This window comes from Nansenia antarctica (assembly GCF_963989245.1).
Source record: "Nansenia antarctica genome assembly, chromosome: 9".
Taxonomy (NCBI): domain Eukaryota; kingdom Metazoa; phylum Chordata; class Actinopteri; order Argentiniformes; family Microstomatidae; genus Nansenia; species Nansenia antarctica.
Window position 1 is genome coordinate 31,010,064 of NC_137679.1, and position 23,229 is coordinate 31,033,292.

General features: G+C 46.0%; 2 protein-coding genes across 2 annotated transcripts in view; one reads left to right on the top strand and one right to left on the bottom strand.

Annotated features, from left to right (window-relative positions):
- The window catches only part of cep89 (centrosomal protein 89), a gene marked incomplete at both ends in the record, with an annotated part of 116,900 nt that overhangs the window by 51,879 nt on the left and 41,792 nt on the right, over positions 1-23,229 (top strand). The window lies entirely within an intron of this gene.
- Positions 5,089-5,839, bottom strand: LOC308165020 (E3 ubiquitin-protein ligase RNF182; the record flags this gene model as incomplete). Its single annotated transcript, XM_080539121.1, is given in 5 exon segments — positions 5,089-5,360; positions 5,363-5,461; positions 5,464-5,520; positions 5,523-5,619; positions 5,621-5,839. Coding segments are annotated over 5 exon segments (744 nt in total).

A 23,229-nucleotide genomic window follows, 5' to 3' on the forward strand; every position in this document is an offset into this window, starting at 1 on the left:
TTTCTCATTAGACTGTTGAAAACATTCCCAGGTCTGTTACGGGTATCTGACCTTTTCTTATTTAGACTGTTATTCTTAACGTTTACAGACTCACCGAGCACTTCATTAGATACACCTTGCTAGTACTGGGTTGGACCCCGTTTCCCCTTCAGAACTTCCTTAATTCCTCGTGGCATAGATTCAACAAGGTGCTGGAAACATATTGATATATTGATCCATATTGATCCATATTGATCCATATTGACGTTATAGCATCACGCAGTTGGTACAAATCTGTCGGCTACACATCCATGATTTGGGATGACAGTAATACTAGGCTAAGTAAGCACAGCTGTTAAACAATGCTCAATTGGTACTAAGGGGCCCAGTGTGTGTGCCAAGAAAATATCCCCCACACCATTACACCACCACCACCAACCTGAACCGTTGATATAAGGCAGGATGGATCCATGCCTTCATGTTGTTTACACCAAATTCTGACTCATTGGGCATGCCCCGGTTTCTCATTAGACTGTTGAAAACGTTCCCAGGTCTGTTACTGGTATCTGACCTTTCCTTATTTAGACTGTTATAATGTTTATATAATATATAAAGTTTATAAAATGATATTCTAAAGTTATCTAGTTACACAGTTATATCTGTTATCTAGTGTGTCAACTAGCGCAATGTGACAGTTACTAGAAACACATAGCCTATGCATGATTCCTTTAACTTCAGTAGACCTACTAATAGATTAATTTTGAATGATGGAAATGTAATGACGCGCACAAACACACACACACACACACACACACACACACAGTACACTCAAAGATCAAGATAGGCAGCGGTGTAAAACAATCTCAACATGGTAAGCAGCATGTCCTCATGTCAGGATCAACAGCTCCATACTTCCTATAGCCCTAATACCTAAAACACACACACACACACACACACACACACACACACACACAGCCCAACCCCTAGTGAACTTTCCATTTAGCATTCCCCAAAAGATCCACTTTGACTGACGGCCCCTGGCGATCCTAATTAAGAACCCAGGAGCAGTAGAGACACGCACTGCCATCCGACCAGCGGAGATGGGCAGCAACAACACACTCATTGAAACTGTCTCCTCCAGTCAGAGCCGTCTCCTTCTGTGTGTCTGTCTGTCTGTCTGTCTATCTGTCTGTCTTTGTGTCTTTGTGTGGGAGGATCAGAGATATTGGCGCTTCCCAGCTTCAGCTTTCTGCTATTTTAACTAAATCTTAATATGAAAATGAATGAAAAGGTTGGGGAGGGAGGAAAATCAAGCACTACTGATGGGGGTAAAGAGGATGTGTTCACTAGGGGAGAAAGAAGAGGGGGGGGGAGATTGCAGCTAAATTATTCATGGCTTATTAAAATTCATGCCGTACATTTTCTTGAAATGCCAGAAAAAGATGTTGAATATTTGATTGTGTACGGTATATATAAACATCGTTTTGGAAGAGTTTTTTTTCCATAATTGCATGATTGGACTGAAATGGTTTGTGTGCTTTTTTTCCCCCCAAATCTGTTTTATGTTTTAGAGATATTTCATTCATACAACACTGCTTGCAAAAGTCACTGCGTTTAATAATCACTGACTCGTAAGCACTGTTGCATTGAGTTTTTCAGTTTCATATAGTATTATTGTGTATGTTTACTACTGTAGCGACAGTATCAGGTGTGCTGATATTTTCTTTATTCAGAGAGAAATATGATGATTATACCCTGCATCAAAACATACATTTCCGTAATACATTAACGTAATACTTTTTCTGACTAGAGATTTACGTGGCTGCATGTGAATACACCGTTGGACAGTAATAACAGTGCTGCTTCACTTCAGGCTGGTGGAGGTAGAGGCTGGTGGAGGTAGAGGCTGGTGGAGGTAGAGTCTGGTGGAGGTAGAGTCTGGTGGAGGTAGAGGCTGGTGGAGGTAGAGTCTGGTGGAGGTAGTCTGGTGGAGGTAGTCTGGTGGAGGTAGAGTCTGGTGGAGGTAGAGGCTGGTGGAGGTAGAGGCTGGTGGAGGTAGAGGCTGGTGGAGGTAGAGTCTGGTGGAGGTAGAGTCTGGTGGAGGTAGAGGCTGGTGGAGGTAGAGGCTGGTGGAGGTAGTCTGGTGGTGGTAGAGGCTGGTGGAGGTAGAGTCTGGTGGAGGTAGAAATCGGAGGATGGCCTCATTCTAATGCATGGCACGGAATGAGGAATGGCATTAAACACGTGTTTGTAATTCCATTCCATGCGTTACAATGAGTCTATCCTCCGATTTCTACCTCCACCAGCCTCCCCTACTACACAGATGATCTATAAGAATAATTTCAAAATATACAGTATATAAAAAAAAGATGATTCCTTTTCTAGCATTGTAGCTGCCAATGGCCCCTGGTTTTGGCATAGATTACTATTTCTTATGGTGACTGACGAGTAGATGATTCACTTACTTGACTTGATTCACTGACAAATGTATTTGTTGTAAGTCGCTTTGGATAAAGGTGTTTGTTAAATGCCAAAAGTGTAGACAATGTAAAGATCTTAACTTGTTATACGGATACGGTACATGAGTCAACCGCGGTGTCAACCCCACCACTGGTCCCCACAAGGCCCGAGGCTGAGCGGTTAGGACAGAGCCGACCCAAATGGAAGGAGATGCTCAAAACACACTGCAGTACTACCCACCCACAGGACGGCTCAGTCACCGGTCGCCTCGCTGGGCAGACAGGCCCTGGTGGAGACACATCGTAATGACTGATATGTGGGAGCGATGTGAATGTGTTATGGGCACATGATTAGGACCTTAGTGCCATGCCCCAGCCCCTTATATGACGAGTGCCAAGGGAGGCTTGTGCAGGTAGAAAATCTGAGTCAGCATCAGTATAATGCATGGAACGGAATGAGGCATGGTATCGTGTTTGATACTGTCTCTCATTCCGTTCCATGCATAACAATGAGCCCATCCTCCAATTTCTACCTCCACCAACCTCTCCTGTTACTCAGTGTACATCTATTTATGTAAATCACATACTGGACTGTGCTGCATCTGGTAGATCATCAACTGCTGTTACCTGCTGACCGTATTAACTGTGGCCCTTGTAACAAACACATAGAGTTAGATAAAGTGTAACCAAAGTACAGAATTACAGTATGCCTACAGTTTTCAGTTGAAAGCCAGTTGAGTATTATCAGTGGTTGCAGCCAAACTCTGTTCCCTTGCATTTTGTTCTGAAGAGAAGATGGCTCCTTTTGTGACTAATTTGGTCTTACGGTCTACTGTATGTGCGAATCCAAGCCCAGCAAAAGCCTTTCAAGGAATCAAAAGACTTTGAAGGAACCGAGTGTGTTTCTTTCTCGTTTTGTGTTGAGTTACAATGAACAGTGAAAACATTGTTGTGCCAACTCTCAAGATGATGAATCAAACCTCATTCGGCATGTTTCAAATGGAGGACAACAGCTTCTGAGCGAGCCCATAATACAAGCTGCCACTCAGCTCGCTCAGGTACAAAAAAGCCTTTTGATGTATGATTGATTCCTATCCAAAATGTCAGCTCATCATTTTGCGCTGCGTGCCCTCTCCCAGCGGGAAGCCAGCAATTCATACAGTCTCCTGCAAGGAGTCAAAAAGTCACCCGCTGAACACTAATTAAGCCACCATGAAAATATAGGGACCTCTCTGATGTTTAATCCATTTTTCAGTTTTCAGTAACTCCGGCTTGGATGTGATATTATGATAATGAAGGCGTCATTAATTATGTATATCTATGTATGAAATGCAATCAGTGAAGATGATCGGGTGAAGTGCTGTGGGGGGGAGCCCCAGGGTGCAGGGCCTGGACTGGTTAGGGTGAGAGAGTGAGAGTGAGAGTGAGAGTGAGAGTGAGAGTGAGAGTGAGAGTGAGAGAGAGAGAGAGAGAGAGAGAGAGAGAGAGAGAGAGAGAGAGAGAGAGAGAGAGAGAGAGAGAGAGAGAGAGAGAGAGAGAGAGAGAGAGAGAGAGAGAGAGAGAGAGAGAGAGAGAGAGAGAGAGAGAGAGAGAGAGAGAGAGAGAGAGAGAGAGAGAGAGAGAGAGAGAGAGAGAGAGAGAGAGAGAGAGAGAGAGAGGACCGGGAAAGGCTCTCTCTTCGCCCCACGGTTCCTTTGTTAGTGTTATTCCTGATTAATTGAACCAACTGCTGTTAGTGGAGGTCTTTGATTGAAATGAAACAAGCGACAATAGAATAGTAATTCCCCATTTATTTAAATGGTTCATCCCGTGTGCAGTCCTTTCCGTAGTTAGTTAGTCATGTGGCACGAAGCCAAGAGCCGGGGTCCTCAGAGCTGTGAACATTATCAGTGAGACTCACAGTAATAGTGGGAACGACGGAGGGAAGGAGATAGGGAGGAAGGGAGAGAGAGATTGGGAAGAAGAAGAGAAAAAAAGGAGAGATGAGAGAGAGAGAGGAAGGAGGAGGAGGAGAAACAGAGTGAGAGAGAGAGGAGTGGACAGAGAGGTGCAGAGAGAGAGAGTACGAGAAGCAGAGGACGAAGGAGAGAGAGAGCCTAGATTTGGACAGAACAGAACACAACACATCACAAGACCCAGGGGATTACTGGCACACTAGAGGAGGTCCTGTTGACCTCTCCCCCCTGCTCACGCACAGAAACACAAAACAATGACTACTGTACATACCAAAGTGCATGTTACCAGGCTAGGTTACTCTTTAAGAGTGCTCAGTGTTTTTAAATCCTGGTCTACGGCACAGTCTTAGGTGAGAGAGAACTGATATTAAGCTTGTTTCATCCCCAAAACAAGCGAGGGGGAAAAGAGACAGAGAGAGCTTCAAAGGCAGCTCGAGACCTCCTTTGTAGCTGAGGTTATTCCCCCTCCGAGTCATTGAGGAAATGTTCTAAAGGACAACATTGTCCCAGTCTTTCCCACAGGTCTTCAAGGCCTGTATGCCTCTTAGGTCCCCCTCCACCTCCCCCCCAACCTCCCACCCGCAACCCCTCCACCAACACCACCACCACCAACCCAACCAACCCAACCACCACCACTCCCAACACCTCCACCACCCCCAATCCCACTACCACCCACCCACCCCAACACCAGTCACTCAGGCCCGGGTGGAGCAGTCACACATGCCCTGGCAGAGGCACTGGCAGAAGCCGTACACCAGGCACACAGTCAGGCTGGAGGGCACCAGGCTCACGCACACTATCCCCAGGGTGACCCGCTGGATGACCAGCAGGTAGATGCCCAGCGGCAGCGAGCCGAAGTAGAAGAAGCCCAGCAGCCACACCAGGATGCGGGGCACGTGGTTGCAGAACTTGGACAGGGCGTCCTGGTCGGCAGGGCCGTTGGACGTCACCGACACCGAGTCCAGCTCTGCTCGGCGTAGTAGTCGGAGCTGCCGTTGCGGCTCGGCGAGCGCTGCGACCCCGACCCCGACCCCGTGTCCCGCTGCACCTCCATGATGGTGATGACAGGCAGTTGGAGGAGTCGTGCGAGGGGCTGGAGGAGGACAGGCTCTTGGGCGTCAGGACACCTCCTTGCTGTTGTCGGAGCTCCAGGACTTGTCCCGGGTGGCCAGGCGGGACATGATGTTGGAGTCGTCCGGCAGGCCCGACACCTCGTACTCGGTGACCCTCCGTCTCGTGGCGGCAGAAGGGGCAGGAGATGCAGCCCGAGCCGTCGCCCATGTCCAGGATTTTGTTGAGACAGCGGGCGCACACCCGGTGCAGGCAGTCCAGGATCTTGGGCTTACGGTTGTGGGCATTGTAGCGCTGGTAGCAGATCTTGCACTCCAGCTCATCTGTCGAAGGGGGCCTCTCCTCCTTCTCCGGTTCAGGCTGAGGGCAGCTCATCTTTGCCTCATGCTCTGTGGGGAGGGGCGGAGGGGTGGGGGGCGGGGGGGGGGGGGTGGGAGAGAGAGGATGTTTAACATGGGAAGTGGATGGGGAGAAAAACATCCAAGATCATTCATGTACACCACATCCCTACATTGATTCCAGCCTTCAGCATCATTCATTAACCAGGCTTACCGATATATGCCCTGTGTTCTGCTTTGATATCTGCCCTGTGTTCTGCTTGGCTTAGAAACACCCTTGAATCAGCTTCTTCTTTCCCATGCCACTCTCCTCTATCTAATTTAGATTCATCGCCCGCAGCATTGATCTGTGCATGATACTATTTATACTGTACTAGGCAGAGTGGTGCAGACTGAACTGGAGTGCACCCTGGTCAATCAGACATCAAATAGACTTAGACCACAGACAGACAGACAGACAGACAGACAGACAGACTTCACCACAGAGCAATGTCAAGGCCTTTGTTGACTCCAGTATTCTGTTCACGATGTTAAAAACACAGTAGGGAGCCGCTGTTGTTGTTGTATGCTGTTGATACGCAGGGCTCTTTCTCTCTCTCTCTCTCCCTCCCTCTCTCTTGTTCTGTTTCTCATCTGCTGCATATGCGCATCAACTAAAAGGTCAGAAAGATTCCTATCATGGGCCCGTTTTTGCAGCCTGTTAACCTTTGATGAATGATTTTGACATGTGTGTCTTGGTGTGAAGTATGAAAGGTGTGGGTAGAGAACAAGCTCTCCTATTGATCTATGGGCACATACACTCACCAGACACTTTATTTGGAACACTATACTAATACTGGGTAGGGCCTCCCTTTGCTCTCAAAACAGCCTCAATTCTTCGTGGCATTGATTCAACAAGATGTTGGAAACATTCCTCTGCTGCGGCATTGAAGCAATGATTGATTGGTATTAACAGACCAAGAACACATTCCCCACACCATTACACCACCTGAATGAATGAGAAGGTCTACAGGTGTTCCTAATAAAGTGTTCGGTGAGTGTATACAGTACCAGTCAAAGATTTAACTGGTACTGTATAAGATGGATGCATTCATATCAAAACAACATTTCACCCACATGAGTCTTCCACAGTAATGGATTTGTATCTAGATTAAATGGGTAATTTGTATCTAGATTAAATGGGTAATTTGTATCTAGATTAAAACGGTTGTTTTGTTTCTGTCAAGTGCAGGACTAATGACTCTGTGGAGGCCATTCACTGTTCTGTTTGGAGGACCTGTTTTGATCAACAACCTGGCTTTGTTCCTCAACTTTAATTGTGTCTACAGGGCGCCAGAGGTTCAATAAACAATCCCTAATCTCAGTTCTCTAATTGAATAAACTGCAACTGAAATGAACTGCAGATAATGTCATGTCTTTCCAGTTTTATCTACACTAAGAGGCTTTTGAGAGAAACAGCTGAGACGGTAGTAAGAGTGAGAACAGTAGCGTTGTGTTACTGTACTACAATAGGATCTGCAGCATGCGTTACTATGGGGCTATATTAGGTTGCAGGGCAGAACCAGGCTGAAATGAAGTAAGATGACAACTGCCTACTGCCTTCGCTGCTGGCTTGAATTCTGTGTCTATGCCAGAGAAAGAGAGAGAGAGAGAAAGAGAGAGAGAGAGAGAAAGAGAGAGAGAGAGAGAGACACATCACTGCTGATTTGAATTCTGTGTCTACTCTGACAGAGATTCAGATTGACAGAGCCGAGTGCAATCTGTCTCTCATAGTTGTATTCCTACCACTGGTTTAATTGTGTTGTAGCAGTGCGTGTGTTACAAGGCAGGCTGTCGTGTTAGTTAGCAGTGTGTGTTACAAGGCTGTCGTGTTAGCAGTGTGTGTATCACAAGGCAGGCTGTCGTGTTAACAGTGTATGAGTTACAAGGCAGGCTGTCCTGTTAACAGTGTGTGTATCATTGTGTATTGTCCTCATTCCTCCCCTCTTCCTTTCCTTCAGTGTTTATGATGTGTTTGTTATGGCTGTGTTTATGGCTGTTTATGACTGTGTTTTGTGTGTGTGTGTGTGTGTGTGTGTGTATGTATGTGTGTGTGTGTGTGTGTGTGTGTGTGTGTGTGTGTGTGTGTGTGTGTGTGTTGTGTGTGTTAGGTACCTGAAAATTCAATTTTGTCTGTGCTCGACAGGTCATAACAAAATGGTGGGGTTCAAGCCTGTCCAGTATGAACCCCTCTCTGTTGAGGACACAGGACTGTGTGTGTGTGTGTGTGTGTGTGTGTGTGTGTGTGTGTGTGTGTGTGTGTGTGTGTGTGTGTGTGTGTGTAGGACAACATGATTCATCCTCCTCAGAAGATCTACTACTGCAGTGGTTTTCAACCCTCTCCTCTGGGACCACCAGCCGTTCCACATATTAGATCTGTTCCACCACCAGCACACCTGATTCAACTAATCAAGTACAAACCATAATTGCTTTGCACTTGATTAGTTGGTTCAGGTGTGCTGGTGGTGCAACAGATCAAATATGTGGAACGGCTGGTGGTCCCCGAGGAGAGGGTTGAAAACCACTGCCTACTGTGTATTGCTGTCGCTTCTACTGCATTACAATGAGCCCATCTTCCGATTTCTACCTCCACCAGCCACCCCTGATAGAAATGGGGGAGTGTCGATTATGAGGCTATTTACACTTGTTAGCTGTTCTGTCATATATTATTGAATGCGCGCGCGCACACACACACACACACACACACAAACATGGTGAGGACGGGAGAGAAGCTGTGACTTTGGGGCACAATTAATGGAACACGGTCAAGTTTATCGCCTGTAACAGGTTCTCACCTGTGGAGGTGGAATGTGTGAAATGACCCAGGGCGAAGTGTTAGAGAACACCAGAACACCTTCTGTCTCTCTGCTCTGTTCAAAAGCACGAGGATTAAAATAATTGGATGGGGATTTTTGGGGGGGAGGGAGGGTTAAGGCGGAAATGATAAAGAGGAAAGATGAGATAGGAAAGATCCTTCGATGAGAAAGAGGAAATGTAGACGTATACAGTCAGTGGTACGCGCTTATTATCGGTGTTTAATAATTGAGATGTTTTCCTTTCTCTCTCTCTCTCTCTCTCTCTCTCTCTCTCTCTCTCTCTCTCTCTCTCTCTCTCTCTCTCTCTCTCTCTTTCTCTCTCTCCCCGCCAATGCTCCTGGCTGGCCAGATTGTCTTGTCTAAATCCAACAGGCTAGTCAGATGTCGCTTGAGGCAGAATACTGCCTGACCGACCTGTGTGAGGTGTGAAGGCAGGGGAGACTATTCCTGCTGGCAGGCCCATGACCAAGAGGAAGAGGGAGGGGGGGGGAGCAGGGAGGGAGTGTGTTTGAAAGAGAGAGGAGAGCGATAGAGGGAAAGGGATAAATAGATGGATGGAGAGAAAAGGGGGGTAGGGGCGAGAGAGGGAGAGAGGGAGAGGGGGAGAGAAGAGAAGAGGGAGAAGGGAGAGAGTGTAAAAGAGAGAGGAAGGAGGAAATTGAGTTTGGCAATGGGTGAGAGGAAGCTGAGAGGAAGCCGAGAGGGAGGGAGGGCTGTGATAACACCTGCTCAAGAGTTCTACATAGCTGTTAGTGTTCAGAGGGAGACTGCTGTGTGTGTGTTTGTGTGTGCGTTTGTGTGTGCGTTTGCGTGTGCGTGCGTTTGAGTGTGCGTGTGTGTGAGGGGGTTTGCATTGAGTGAGAGGGTGAATGTAAGTTGTCAGTTAGTTTTCCATTAGATAGCTCCATGCTGTTCAGACTTGCAGGAGTGTGAAAAGGCACATTGGGCGACACAGATGGACTTGATTGACAGGGAGGCTCTGGGAACTTGGTTCAGATGATGCCCTGTGCAGCCAAGAAATTAAAACTCAAAGATCAATTTCCCTCCTGAGAAACAGCATAAAATTGTCATTCATATTTAACTATCCCTCCTAAAGACCTCCTGATCCCCACTACCCCCTGTACAGATTCTCTACTATAAATAATTTGGAACAGATTAGGCTACTATTTCTTATGATGATTGATAGATGATTCACATACTTAGACAAATGTAGTTCTTGTAAGTCGCTTTGTATAAAGGCATCTGCTAAATACCAAAAATTAAAATGTAGATGTAATAGTTAATAAGGTCCAATGGCTTTTTGCCCTTATTGAGTGTTATGAATATGAGATGAGAATTATCACACTGGCCCTCTCCTCTCCTCAGCATGACCTGCTATTTGCTAGTCTGTGGACTAATTGCTTAATGCCTAGTGGATAGTGAGTTGGACTGGTGATCAGAAGGTCATGAGTTCAAATCCCACCTGGGAAACACCACCACCATCAGTGGTAGACTGTCCCTGTAATCTCTAATTGTAAGTCGCTTTGGATAAAAGCATCTGCGAAATGGATAAAATGTAATGAAAATGTATGAGTGCTTAGTTAATGCGGTATGTGAACGCCTAGAAATAAAGTGTTAACTTGTCCTGTCATGGGGATGTTTTCACCAATGCCTCTCTGATTGTCCTCCCTGTAGCTCACCCCCTGGTCCCACAGATCCCCCGCCTCCCCTCTCTCCTGGTCCCACAGATCCCCTGCCACCCTCCCTCCTGGCCCCACAGATCCCCCCGCCTCCCCTCCCTCCTGGTCCCACAGATCTCCCTGCCTCCCCTCCCTCCTGGCCCCTGACGGAGGAGGGAGAGCTGGACGTGGCTCTGAGAGAGGAGCCTGACAGGCCTGCCTGTCTCTGTCAGCGTTTGTCCACAGCTTTAATCCAACATTCACCACAGCAGCACTTCCCTCTGTAGTCCCACATGCTGTACACACACACACACACACACACACACACACACACACACACACACAGACAAACTCCTACACACACACACACACACATACACACACACACACACACAGACAAACTCCTACACACGCACACACACACACACAGAGACAAACTCCTACACACACACAAACACATGTATACATGCACACACACACACACACACACACACACACACACAGACAAACTCCTACACACACACACACACACACACACACACACACAGAGACAAACTCCTACACACACACAAACACATGTATACATGCACACACACACACACACACACACACACACACACAAACAAACTCCTACACACACACACACACACACACAGACTATAGTGACAGTAAGTAATTTGTATTATCCCGCCCCTGTGGTGTCTGTAAGGGAGAAAACAGTGTTTGCAGTCAGAGAGACTGAAGCCAAGGCTACTGTTACTGTAGCCACGGAGACAGGACTCAGTCGCCACGGTTACTGACTCTCTCCCAGCCCAGGGCATGCTGGGCCGAGGGGGGGGCGGACATCAGCAGCACAGCAGGAGTGTTCCGCTGTGGAACGTTCTAGAAGTGGCCCTCCTGTAGTTTCTGTCCTCTGGGTTTCGTTCGTTTAACCAGGGGAGGCTGGTGGAGGTGGAAATCGGAGGACAGGCTCATTGTGATGCACATAATGTCGTACACAACACAGCGTGCTCCATCTGTAAATATTGTTGAATCTGACTTCATCTCATCCCTACAGATATTGTGTATCTTATGCATTATTCGTGTCATTTGTATTGTAAATACATATTCTGGCTGTAAGCAGACCTATGAATCAAGGCAGCGGTGCGTACGCAAACCACATCGACAAGCAAACATTTAGACACATTATGCACACTCATTACGGCACTCACAACCACACACACACACACACACACACACACACACACACACACACACACACACACACACAGCTCCTCACAGACACCACTCACTATCATTAATCACGTCCCATGTACACAAGCACCTTATTTTACTGCTACCTGCTGTCATCTACTGCTACCTCAGGGCTATACTCATGCTATTTCTATTACTTTTATTATTTATATTATTAGACTACTCTAATGGCTCTTGTCTTATTGGGTTTTGCTAACTATTGCCATTTTTATCTTGTTGCTGCAATCTTGAGGAACCGAAGCCTAAGAATTTCACTTTCTTATACTGTATATAATGGTCTGTAACGATAAACTTGATTCTGATTCTCATTCTGATTCTTCTGAATGGAATGAGGACATGGGATAGGTTTTTGTTGAAATGGGCATTATCAGACCAGCAGTATAACCAATGGAGCCCTTTGCAGCTACAATATGTAGAACCCAACACTGTCTTGATTTCTGGCAAATGTCTCGTCACCAGTTCATAGTTCTTCTAAAATGTGAATACATGATTCAACCAGGACCAGCCAGTGGTCCATTTTCGAGCACAGTGGAGTGAGAAATGCTCAATCTTTTTGGGAATGATAAGGGCATGCTATATAGAGAAAATAAAATTCATTGTTCATATATTCATGACCATTAAATATTAATGAGTGAATGGTGGTCCTTCCAGGGGCCTCAGCCAACATCATCAGCCTCTCTCTCTCTGTGCTTGAGGCTCCCTGACACGCAGCCTGATGAATATTTCAACATTCAGTCTGTTATATCAAAAAGCCCCTCTGGAACCGACTGAAATCAAGGCCAGGTTAGATGAGACCAAACAGAAAGAAAACAGATGCATTTTTAAATAAAACAATTTGAATTAATTAATTAAATGCAGAATAAACTGGATGTCATTTGTTTGGGGGCGAAGGACAATGGCTTCTTTAGTTAAGCGAGCGCAATGTTCCCTTGCGTGCGGGGAGGTAAGTAAGTTTGAATTGTGTTATTTTTGGCAGAGAGAGCTACAACTATTTTGGGTAGTGAGTCGTGATGGTTCTGGGCACTGGGCATGATTGGATTAAGTGCGTTTTAGACCGTGACTGCACAGCCAGAGTCATGCCAGATAGGTCAAGTGGTTGGAAGACCAGGACTCCTCTGTACAGCCAGTCTCATACACTGTAATATGACTGGCTACTACCATCACTCTATTGCTTTATTATTACTTTACTTATTACTTATTTTACTTTATTATTGTGATTTAGTATCTTGATGCTGCAATGCTAATGTTAAGGAACCAAAGCCAACAACAAGCCGACATTGCAGCAACAAGAGAAAATAGCAACAGACAAGAGACAATAGAGTATACAATATAAACTTGAACTCTCTGAAGACAGGGTAAGTTCAAGTTGAACATTGGCGGGTGTGCCTACTTCCATGATGGAGTATTATGGGCAGAGATATGTGCCACCAGAAACTGAATTTGAATTACTGACATTTGAATTTGAATTGCTCAATTTGAATACTTTAATAAAAAAAATGGAATTTGGGGATACAGTCTATGGCGAGCGAGGGTTGCCGTCTCCTCTCTCCCTCAACACTCACTCCCGCAGCCACTCTAAATAACGCACGGTTGTCATGTGTTTATACAGCATGGATGAGGACCCGGGGAATAACGGTACGCTCCCCGCGGCTGCTATCAGACTGGCCCCGGGAGTGAGTGTTGAGGGAGAGAGGAGACGGCAACCCTCGCTCGCCATAGACTGTATCCCTACTCGTCTCTCCTGAGCTCAGTTGTAACGTGAACCGTGGAATACGGGATATGTTAGATGGGGGGCTCTGGAAAGTCGCCAGATATAGGGACAAAGTCGCCAAGTTGGCAACACTGGGGTGCGTTCTTTAAACTTCCTTGGGTACGTTAATGAAATGTGCTGATTGGCCGAAAAGGAGTTAGGTCAATCAGCGCTCGATTGCTCTTCCTTAAGGACCCGGATGTCTGACAAGTTTTTTAATTTGAGGATTTGAATTTATGTGAGAGGATTTGTATTTGTGTGACAGCGCATTTGAATTGTGGAAACTGAATGGTTTCAAAGCAAATAAATTCAATGTAAAATGATGTTACTCAGATTCAGTTTTTCAATTCAGTTATTCAAGTTAAACAATACAAATTCAAATGTCAGTACCGGTAATTCAAATTCAGTTTCTGGTGGCACATATCTCTGCCCATAGAGTATGACCATGTACAGGTATGTATGCATGTAATAAACGCGATTCTGATTCTGAGGTCAGCCAGGTAATTGTTTATAATTTTTAAATGGTGACATTTGGAGCCTCATGATTCACTGAGGGAGAGGTTTCACAGTTCTCCACAAACTTGAGGGGAAATGTAAGCGGTCTTGGAAATTCATTATAGATCACCTCTCTTTTTAATATTATCTGTATAGTGGGGTAGTGGTGCCCTAGTGGATAGTGAGTTGGACTGGTGATCAGAAGGTCATGAGTTCAAATCCCACCTGGCAACACCACCACTAGTGGAGAGTAAGCCACTTAGCCCTAAATTACTCCAATTAGTCATCTCTAATTGTAAATCGCTTTGGATAAAAGCGTCTGCTAAATGGTTAAAATGTATATGTAACAATAATGCTAATCATTTGGAATGCCAGTGGTCACCATCCTTAGTCCTGGAGGCTACAAAGTGCATAGGCTCTCATTCCAGGCAGGCATGCTTGTGTATGAATGCAGTCTCCATGTCCTCAATGGACATGGACCAGCGACTCTCAATCCAAAAAGGGCCCGTTATTCAGACGCCTTAACAACCACAACAAAAAAAGAAAACACATTTCTCTTTGACTCTTTTCGCGACATTGCTTATCTGAAGTGATTTTTTTTCCCTGATTCAGTGTTATGTCATTGTTTGTAATGTATTTCTGTTTTACAAATCATTTTCTGTCAACTCTTTTCAATTTCTGAAACCCTGAAATTTCAGGACCAGGAATCTGGCTTTTCTCCCTAGCTGCGAAAAGCTGTGTAACAAAAGGAAGGGAGATTTTCTGTGGCTCTATTCAGCCTTCAGAGTTCCGAGGTTGGCCCTGTGTTAGAGATGTTCTATAATGGAGGAGTTCTCTCTTCAGCCAAGCCCCATTCAGTCGGAGACGGCAGGCTTGAATGGCCCCTGTCCTCTCCTGTCTCTTCTCACTGACTGTCTTTCTCTCTCTCTTTTTTCATCTCTTTCGCTCTCTCTCCTCCCTCTCTCTCCTCCCTCTCTCTCTCTATACAGTGTATATATATATTATATATCTTTCTTTCTCCCTCATGCTCTCTCCCTCTCTCTCTCTCTCTCTATACTATCTATCTATCTATATCTATGTATAGATATAGATATAATTTGATGTGTTTGACAGTCAGCTTAACAATAACCTTGTGCAGCACATCTTTTCAAAACACCTTTGGATGTACTCTTTGCTTGTCCTTCATCCTACACGTGTTTGATACCATTCCTCACTCCATTCCATGCATTACAATGAGCACGTCCTCTGATGTCTACCTCCACCAGCCTACCCTGCTGCAACACATAATTGTCCCTCATTTCATTCGTTGTCCATGCTCTGTGTAATAAGTGTTGTGCGCTTGTCTATTTTAATCTCTCGCTAGATTAAATAATTGGATTCACACAGTCTGTGTGAGTCCTCATAAGCCAGAGCTGTTGTCTCATTCTGATGATTCTGATGTGTGTGTGTGTGTGTGTGTGCGTACACACCAGGCTGCTTTCGTGTAGTGTGCATACTGACTGACAATTAGACAATTACATGAGGTTGTGACTGCCGGGTTCCTGTGTGCAGGATATTCCTCACCCTCAGCTTTTAAGCCCCATCTCACTCTCGTCTGCCGGATTATGCGGCGGTCTCAGTCAGCTACACTCTATACAGGGTGTATCTGACTCTGCCAAACGTCTCTGACTGTGTCAGATATCTGCCTCATTCTCTGTAACACAAGACAGACGACAAATCCCTTACTCAAGCAACCGGAGCAGACCCATACAGAGGTGGAATTAGGTTGTCTGGGAGTTCATTTTCTCTTTGGTTTGTTTGACTGTACCTCCTGTGTGGAAATGCCTCAAGAGATTTGGTCTCCGGAGGCATTTCCTTGTCGAGGGAAAATAGCCTTTTCTCTCTGCTTCGCTCCACTCCGCCAGACAACGCGCAAAACACTCTTCTCTAGCCGGCGCTCTACGACATTTACATTTTTTACATTTAGCAGACGCCTTTATCCAAAGCGACTTACAACAAACACAGTTGTAAGTGAATCAACTATCCATCAGTCATTGCAAGAAAAGTAATCTCAGATTATAAAAAAAGAAATTCTTTGTCAATGTACAGTAGAGAAGAAACTGAACAAGGGGATGGGGATGGGGTTTCATGAGGGACGGTTAAGGTGAAGCCTGAACATACAACGTACCGGGAACATGACAGACTGGGGCTCTAATTGAACCTGCATGTTGACAACAACACGTACTGTAGCTGACAGCTCTCCAGGAAACCACCTCCGTATCCCTCCCTTCCTCGTCTTCTCTCTCACTCATCTCCCCTACTCTCCTCTCTTTCTATTCTCTCAGCTCCCCCTGTCTTTCTCTCCTCTCCACCATCCATCTCATCTCCCCTCCTCTCCTCTCCTCCCTCCCTCCCTCGTTCTATTCTCTCCGTTCCACTCCTCCAGCCCTCTTCTCTCTTCCCTCCTCTCCGACCTCACTCCTCTGCTCCCTCTCTCTGCTTCTCCCTCTTTCCCTCCGTCTCATTTCTTTTCTTCCTCCCCTCTCCTCCCTCTCTCCTCTCCTCCTTCTGTCACAGCACCTGTCCGACCGTTGTGAGCATTATGACACCTTCGCTGGTTGTCAGACAGGCCATCCTGTCCCCCAGGTAAACACCTGGTAAACACCTGGGGGACTCATCAGCCCTTGGCTGAAAGGTTAATTGATGATTTGCACAGCAGACTTGCAGCTGAGCCATGCAGCTGTTCTGTGCCCTGCTCTGCTCTGCTCTGCTCTGCTCTGCTCTGCTCGTGTGTGTGTGTGTGTGTGTGTGTGTGTGTGTGTGTGTGTGTGTGTGTGTGTGTGTGTGTGTGTGTGTGTGTGTGTGTGTGTGTGTGTGTGTGTGTGTGTGTGTGTGTGTGTGTGTGTGCGTGCGTGCGTGCGTGCGTGCGTGCGTGCGTGCGTGCGTGCGTGCGTGCGTGCGTGCGTGCGTGCGTGCGTGCGTGCGTGCGTGCGTGCGTGCGTGCGTGCGTGCGTGCGTGCGTGCGTGCGTGCGTGCGTGCGTGCGTGCGTGCGTGCGTGCGCGCGGAGCACTAACAAACTGTTATACTGAAGGTCTCTACACTCTCTTAGTGTAGGCTACCTCTGCCAAGGTGCTGGTGGAAGCTAAGCAGAGGAGACATTTCATCTTTATCCCTCCCTGCCTGATCACCATTTTGTAAAGGTGCATTTTTACCCCAAATAATTTTTAAAATTATAAATGCTGAACCTATAGTACGGTACAGAATGTGTTGATGTTGCTGAGACATTCCAACTGTGTGTTACACAGAGGATCAGTTACACTGAGGACGGCTAATGAATTCTCTCTGGCAGTGCGCCCGCCACTCATTAGCCACATATCTGTCCTTTCGTTTTGTACCTTAATGGAGCGACGAGCCTTTGATCACCGACATGAAAGACAAATCACATGCCCAGCTGCCAACGGCGTCTAAGGCAGTACAGTATGTGCCTATTCTACGCCTTCTCTCAGAGGTACACGGAGGGCCTGTTGGGGATAATAATAAGCTTCAAACCTCTTTGTTTCCCTGGCAGAGAGGAAAAACAGGGATGCTCCAAGCGTTCTTGTGTTCCGACCCATCGCCTCTGAGGCGGTATCAACGATAAACAAACTACAACAACTTCTCAAGCACTAAACCACTTGGACTGAAGTACTTCCAAAGTACACTTCGGTACGACCCTAGCCCTTCCCTCCCCCTGCTCTGTACCATGCAGTATGTGAGCCAAGTGAGGAAGAGCCCCTCCTTGACTCTTCATAAGAGTCTTTGTTGTGTCTGTGTTGTGTTTGGGCCATCAGTGTGGGCTCTTGCCTCCTTGCCTCTTTGTTTTCTCCCCCTGGCTGCCTACAGAGGATGCTCTTTCATTTATTTATTTTTTATTATAAAAAAACACCCAGGAGCTTTTTTCATTTTTTATTTACTCTCTGCTCTCCTCCTCCTCCCCTCATCCCTCAGTCCCTCGCTCCCTCCTATCCTTCCTCCTCCCTTTGTAAAGGGTGTCTGTAATGGCTTTGACCCGTGGTGTCAGAACACCGCTCCGGTGCTTGTGCAGTGCGACGCCGCTCTCCATTATCCCATCGACCTGAAGCCGCTAATGATTGTGTTTGTGTTCCAACACACAGACCGGAATAAATTACCCCCCCCACGTCGTCATCCCCCCAGTCATTTCATTGTGTCTTTGGAGAAGAGGAGTCTGTGGGGGTGTGAAGTAGGGGGACTCTCAGGGGAATGTACCTTTAAACACCTGGATGGAAAATCACATTGGATTACGTTTTAACCATTTAGCACTTACTTGTCCAAAGCGATTTACAATTAGAGATTACAGGGGCAGTCTCCCTGGAGTATTTAGGGCTAAGTGCCTTACTCAATGGCATACTAGTGGTGGTGTACCCCAGGTGGGATTTGAACTCAGGACCTACTGATCACTATCCACTAGGCCGCCACTATCCCTAGGGGAAGGGGATTAGGATGGGGATGGTGAGGAGGAGGTGCTGGCACAGAGGGGGATGGGATTGAGTTAATCTGGACTAGGGTCGCCTGGCCAACAAACAAAGGTGTTGTCATGTTTCATGCTCTTTACCAGTGCATGTACAGTACACTACAGTCAGGACTTCCAGGCCCTGGAGAATAATCTAGCTCTCCCAGAAACGACACACACTCATGTCACATCCACACATCAGACGTGGGGCGGCTGTGGCTCAGGAGGTAGAGCCGCCGTCTAATGATCGCAATGATCAGTTTGTTCCCTGGCTCCTCCTGTCCAAGTGTCGAGGTGTCCTTGGGCAAGACACTGAACCCCAAATTGCTCCCAACGAGCGGGTCGGCATCTTGCCTGGTAGCTTGCCGCCATTGGTGTATGAATGTGTGTGTGAATGGGTGAATGAGAGGCCATTGTAACGCGCTTTGGAATAAGACTATATAAGTCTATATAAGTGCCGCCCATTTATGTCACCTCCACACGTCCCAATCACAGTCGCTCTTCTTCTCGTGTCTTGACCAGATGATAAAGTGCTGCCTCTGTTGTTGAAAGAGGAGTTCTTCCCCCTCAGGCGTCTGCATTATCATTCCTGGGCTCTGCTCCACTTTCTCCCTGTGCCTGTGGTTCGTACTGTACACGGTGACAAATGGTTCTTTGCAAAGTGAACCCGGAGACGGAACTCTGTGGACGGACTTTCAAGGTAGACACAGCAGGAAGCAAAACCCGCCTGTCCTCCTGTCTCCTTCTCTTTCCCTATCCCCCTGCTCTTCTAATGCGAGAAGTGGCCAGCTAACAACCTTGACTGGAACCAAAGGATTTCCTGTTTAGTCAGTTAGAACTGTCTGGTAGTTGGCAGCCTGAGCCTCAGTGCTGCTTGTGGAGGTACGGTAATGATCATCTTCAGACTCAAAACAATGGGACAGTCAGTTCTGATCAGACCAGCGGTCTCTATGCTGACCATGCTGCTGTTGCTGCGGCCTTCAGTGCTGTGTGGTGCTATGGACCTGTTGCTAATGGTTGAATGGTCTTGTTCAGCAGCTGTGTGTGTGTGTGTGTGTGTGTGTGTGTGTGTGTGTGTGTGTCTGTCTGTCTTTGTCTGTGTGTGTGTGTGTGTGTGTGTGTGTGTGTGTCTGTCTGTGTCTGTGTCTGTGTGTGTGTGTCTGTCTGTCTGTCTGTGTCTGCGTGTTTCTAAGTGTGTGTGTCTGTCTGTGTCTGTCTGTGTCTGCGTGTTTCTGCGTCTGTGTGTCTGTGTGTCTGTGTCTGCGTGTGTTTGTATGTATGGTGTGGAGTCTAGCGTTTGTCTTTGACGTACCGTGTGGTAATTCCAACACCCCAGCGTAAAACGCCTCAGCGGTGTGATGACGTACTCTATTACCTACCCTGTACTCTCTAGCTCATAACCACTAACAACCAACCAGTCTTAGGTCCTGAGGATCATATCCTCAATGTCTGCCTACCTCAGTCTAATCCCTCTCCGTCATGCCCCGAACACCATGGAATATTCTGCATTACACGGACTGACACCTCCGACATCCAGACCAAAGCCCTGTGAAAACCCCCTCCTCGGGGACCGAGTCACACTGGCATAACATTGTGACATTTCAGGGCGGTCACAACGAGGGAGCCGCCTACACCCCTGTGGTCTGTGTGTCCTCGAGATGAGCCGGTAATACCGTATGACCTTCATCTCTGTTATGCAGGTGAAGTGAACGAGACCCACCTACTGGGAAAGGACCCTCTGTGTCACGGAACACTGGCGTCCCCCAGTGAAAATCGTTCTCTTCTCATGATTTGCTTTTTTCTTCTCTTTGTTCGTCTGTGTCTTTCTTTCGAAGGATGATGGATACACTCAACCCAAATTAGATCCAAATCCAAGATGAAATCCAATCCAAGATCAATTGCCTCTTGGTGTGACAAGATACAGATAATGGAAGGAGCATCTCTCTCTCTCGCTCTCGCTCTCTCACTCTCTCTCTCACTCTCTCTCTCGCTCTCTCACTCTCTCTCTCGCTCTCTCTCTCTCTCTCTCACTCTCTCACTCTCTCTCACTCTCTCTCTCTCTCTCTCTCTTTCTCTTTCTTTCTCTCTCTCTCTCTCATATCAAGTGTAGATTTAGTCTCCCTAACTGAATTGGTTGATGCATACATTTTAGAGGTGGGACGCGATTAAAAAAATGTATCTAATTAATTAGAGGCTTTTAATTAATTAAATTAATCGCATATCAATATTTGAAGCAACAGTTTTCAATTCAAATGGATTTGGTATACGAGTGAATAAATGAATAGACACATACATAAGTTTAAAGCAGCAAAATCCTGTTTATTATAGCTACACAGACCAACAGATCACACAATGTACCTAACCTAATGTTACACTAACCCTCCCCACCCAAATATCTGTGGTCAAAAAATAATAAACAGACCACCAGTTTAACATAAAGTCACAAGTGCCATCTAAAATGGTAACAAAAAAGAAATAAATGAGATTAACATTTCTTTTTAAAAATTGAAATGAACGTGTTAAAGTCCCAGCCCTAATACATTTCCATATGTTGTGTCATGCTGAGGATAGATTCTATAGATACACAGAGGTGCAGAGGTGCAGAGCGTACGTAGCCTCTAATAACAAGCGTATGGCTGTTGGGAATGTGTTCATATGTCATGCACATCCTCCTTCCATCCTCTCCTATTAAGGATAACGAGATGGAGAGACGTGTTGCTGTGGAGATGGCAGACTGATGCTGCTCCCAGCGTACACAGCTGTGTTGCTGCAAAGGACCGTCAACATACGTCTGTGTTCAGGAATTGACTCAGGGAGAGGGCTGGGGTAGTGGTGGCCTGGCCTAGTGGATAGTGAGTTGGACTGGTGATCAGAAGGTCACGAGTTCAAATCCCACCTGGGAACACCACCACTAGGGAGACCCTGGAGAATTGTAAGTTGCTTTGGATAAACAATGGTTAAAGCAAATAGACTGGGAGGTGGCTAGCTCTGAGGCTACTGTCTGTGTTCAGGCACTAGACTGACTCCAGGCGATCCACTATCCCTCAGATAACACATCTCAGCCTGTGTATTAGGAGCTGATAGTGTTCTAGAGGCTACTCAGGGCTCTACTCGGCCCCCAGTCAATTTACATTCATGAGTTGAATGAAAGTCAAGCACCTGGAGCAGCTGCCTACTTGAGTCGCTTTGTTATGTGTTTTTTTCCGGGTTTTTTTCTCCCCTCTCCTTCGCTAGCACAGTAAAAGTCGTGAGTAATGATTTTTGGAAGGCCAAAAGAACAAACCCCTCCTCCTCCCACGCACATCTGCTGCTTTCACCTGTGCTGTTTTCTCCTCTCCTCCAATGATCTGCTATCATTCTTTTTCTGTGTGTGTGTGTGTGTGTGTGTGTGTGTGTGTGTGTGTGTGTGTGTGCGCGCGCACCCGTGTGTGTGTGCGCACCCGTGTGTGTGTGCGCACCCGTGTGTGTGTGCGCACCCGTATGTGTGCGCGCACCCATGTGTGTGCGCGCGCCCGTGTGTGTTAGCCTAGGGAAACCCTCATCTTTCTCAGAAAACAGCGGCCCACTCCCTTCTGCATTATGTATTGGCAGGCACTCAGTAATTCCTATCTCTCTGTCTCCTTGGATTTCATCCCGGTAATTCTAGGCAGCGATCCCAATATGAGTATTCATTAGACTTGACCATGCATGTGGTTCAGTGAGAGGCCTGCTACTATATGTGCATTCCTCTCCTCGTCCTCCTCCTCGTCCTCCTCCTCCTCTGCTTCCATCTGTATTATTTAGATAGGCAGAGTCTCGTCTTCCACAGCCTTATCTTTCCCTGTGCCATCTTCGTACAGAGTCCCTCTGCTTGGATATCTATCTATCGATCTATCTATCTACTGTATCTATATCTATCGTACCTATCTATCTATCTAGCGATCTATCGATCTATCTATCGATTTATACATTATCTATCTATCTTTCTATCTACTGTATCTGGGTCAATGACGGATAAGGCTTTCAGAAGTGCAAAAAGTTAAAAAGTGTAATGATGTATAACACATTTTCCATTAATAATATATTGTCAGCATTCGGTACAGCCATTATATTTATATTTAACTAGATTTCTGGTTGTACCGAATGATTATTTTTGGTGATTTTCTTCAAGTAAACAGTTAAAACAGGCACATGTTTAGCTACCTATGTGAGAACTTGACCTTGAGCTTGAACTTAGCAATATAAGAATTCATATTAAATATATCTTTCTAAAATATTTCAACATTTTCAGTGTGTTTTAGCGGTTGTACCGAATGATGTGATACTTGAGGACATTCATAACAGGGAGCGGAAAAGTGCATTTATCAAACATTTAAGAGAGAGCTGGCTACTTTTCTCCTCACTCTGAGGGACTGCTGCAGGGGTCTTCATGATGTCATATCCTGTCAGATGATGATTATCTGTTGATTTGATCCAAAATGGTGCCTTGAAATTGGTTGCTCTGAATGATATCAGTGAAATAATTTTTTTGTGACAAAAGTGATTTGAGGAAAGCAAACATTTCTACATAAAAATCCTTAACCATTTTGCAGTATATTGTTATAAACCCTTGTAAAATAATGCCAGAATGTTTATATAATAGTTGTAATATCATTTTAGATATTTTAATGGCACATTAGCTGGTTGCATTTGTGTTCGGATGGTTGTACCGAATGACTTTTCAACCCTTTAAAGAGCTGAAAGTGCCTGAATTTGTAAAAAAAAAAAAACACCATAAACTCTTTGTGTATTCAATAAAGGAGAGCAAATAGTGTTAGTTAACATAATGTATATATATATATTAATTGTTCATTTTAGAAAATATTACATTCGGACACAAAATGTACACGTCACGTCATTGACCCATCTATCTATCTATCTATCTTCTATATCTATCGTACCTATCC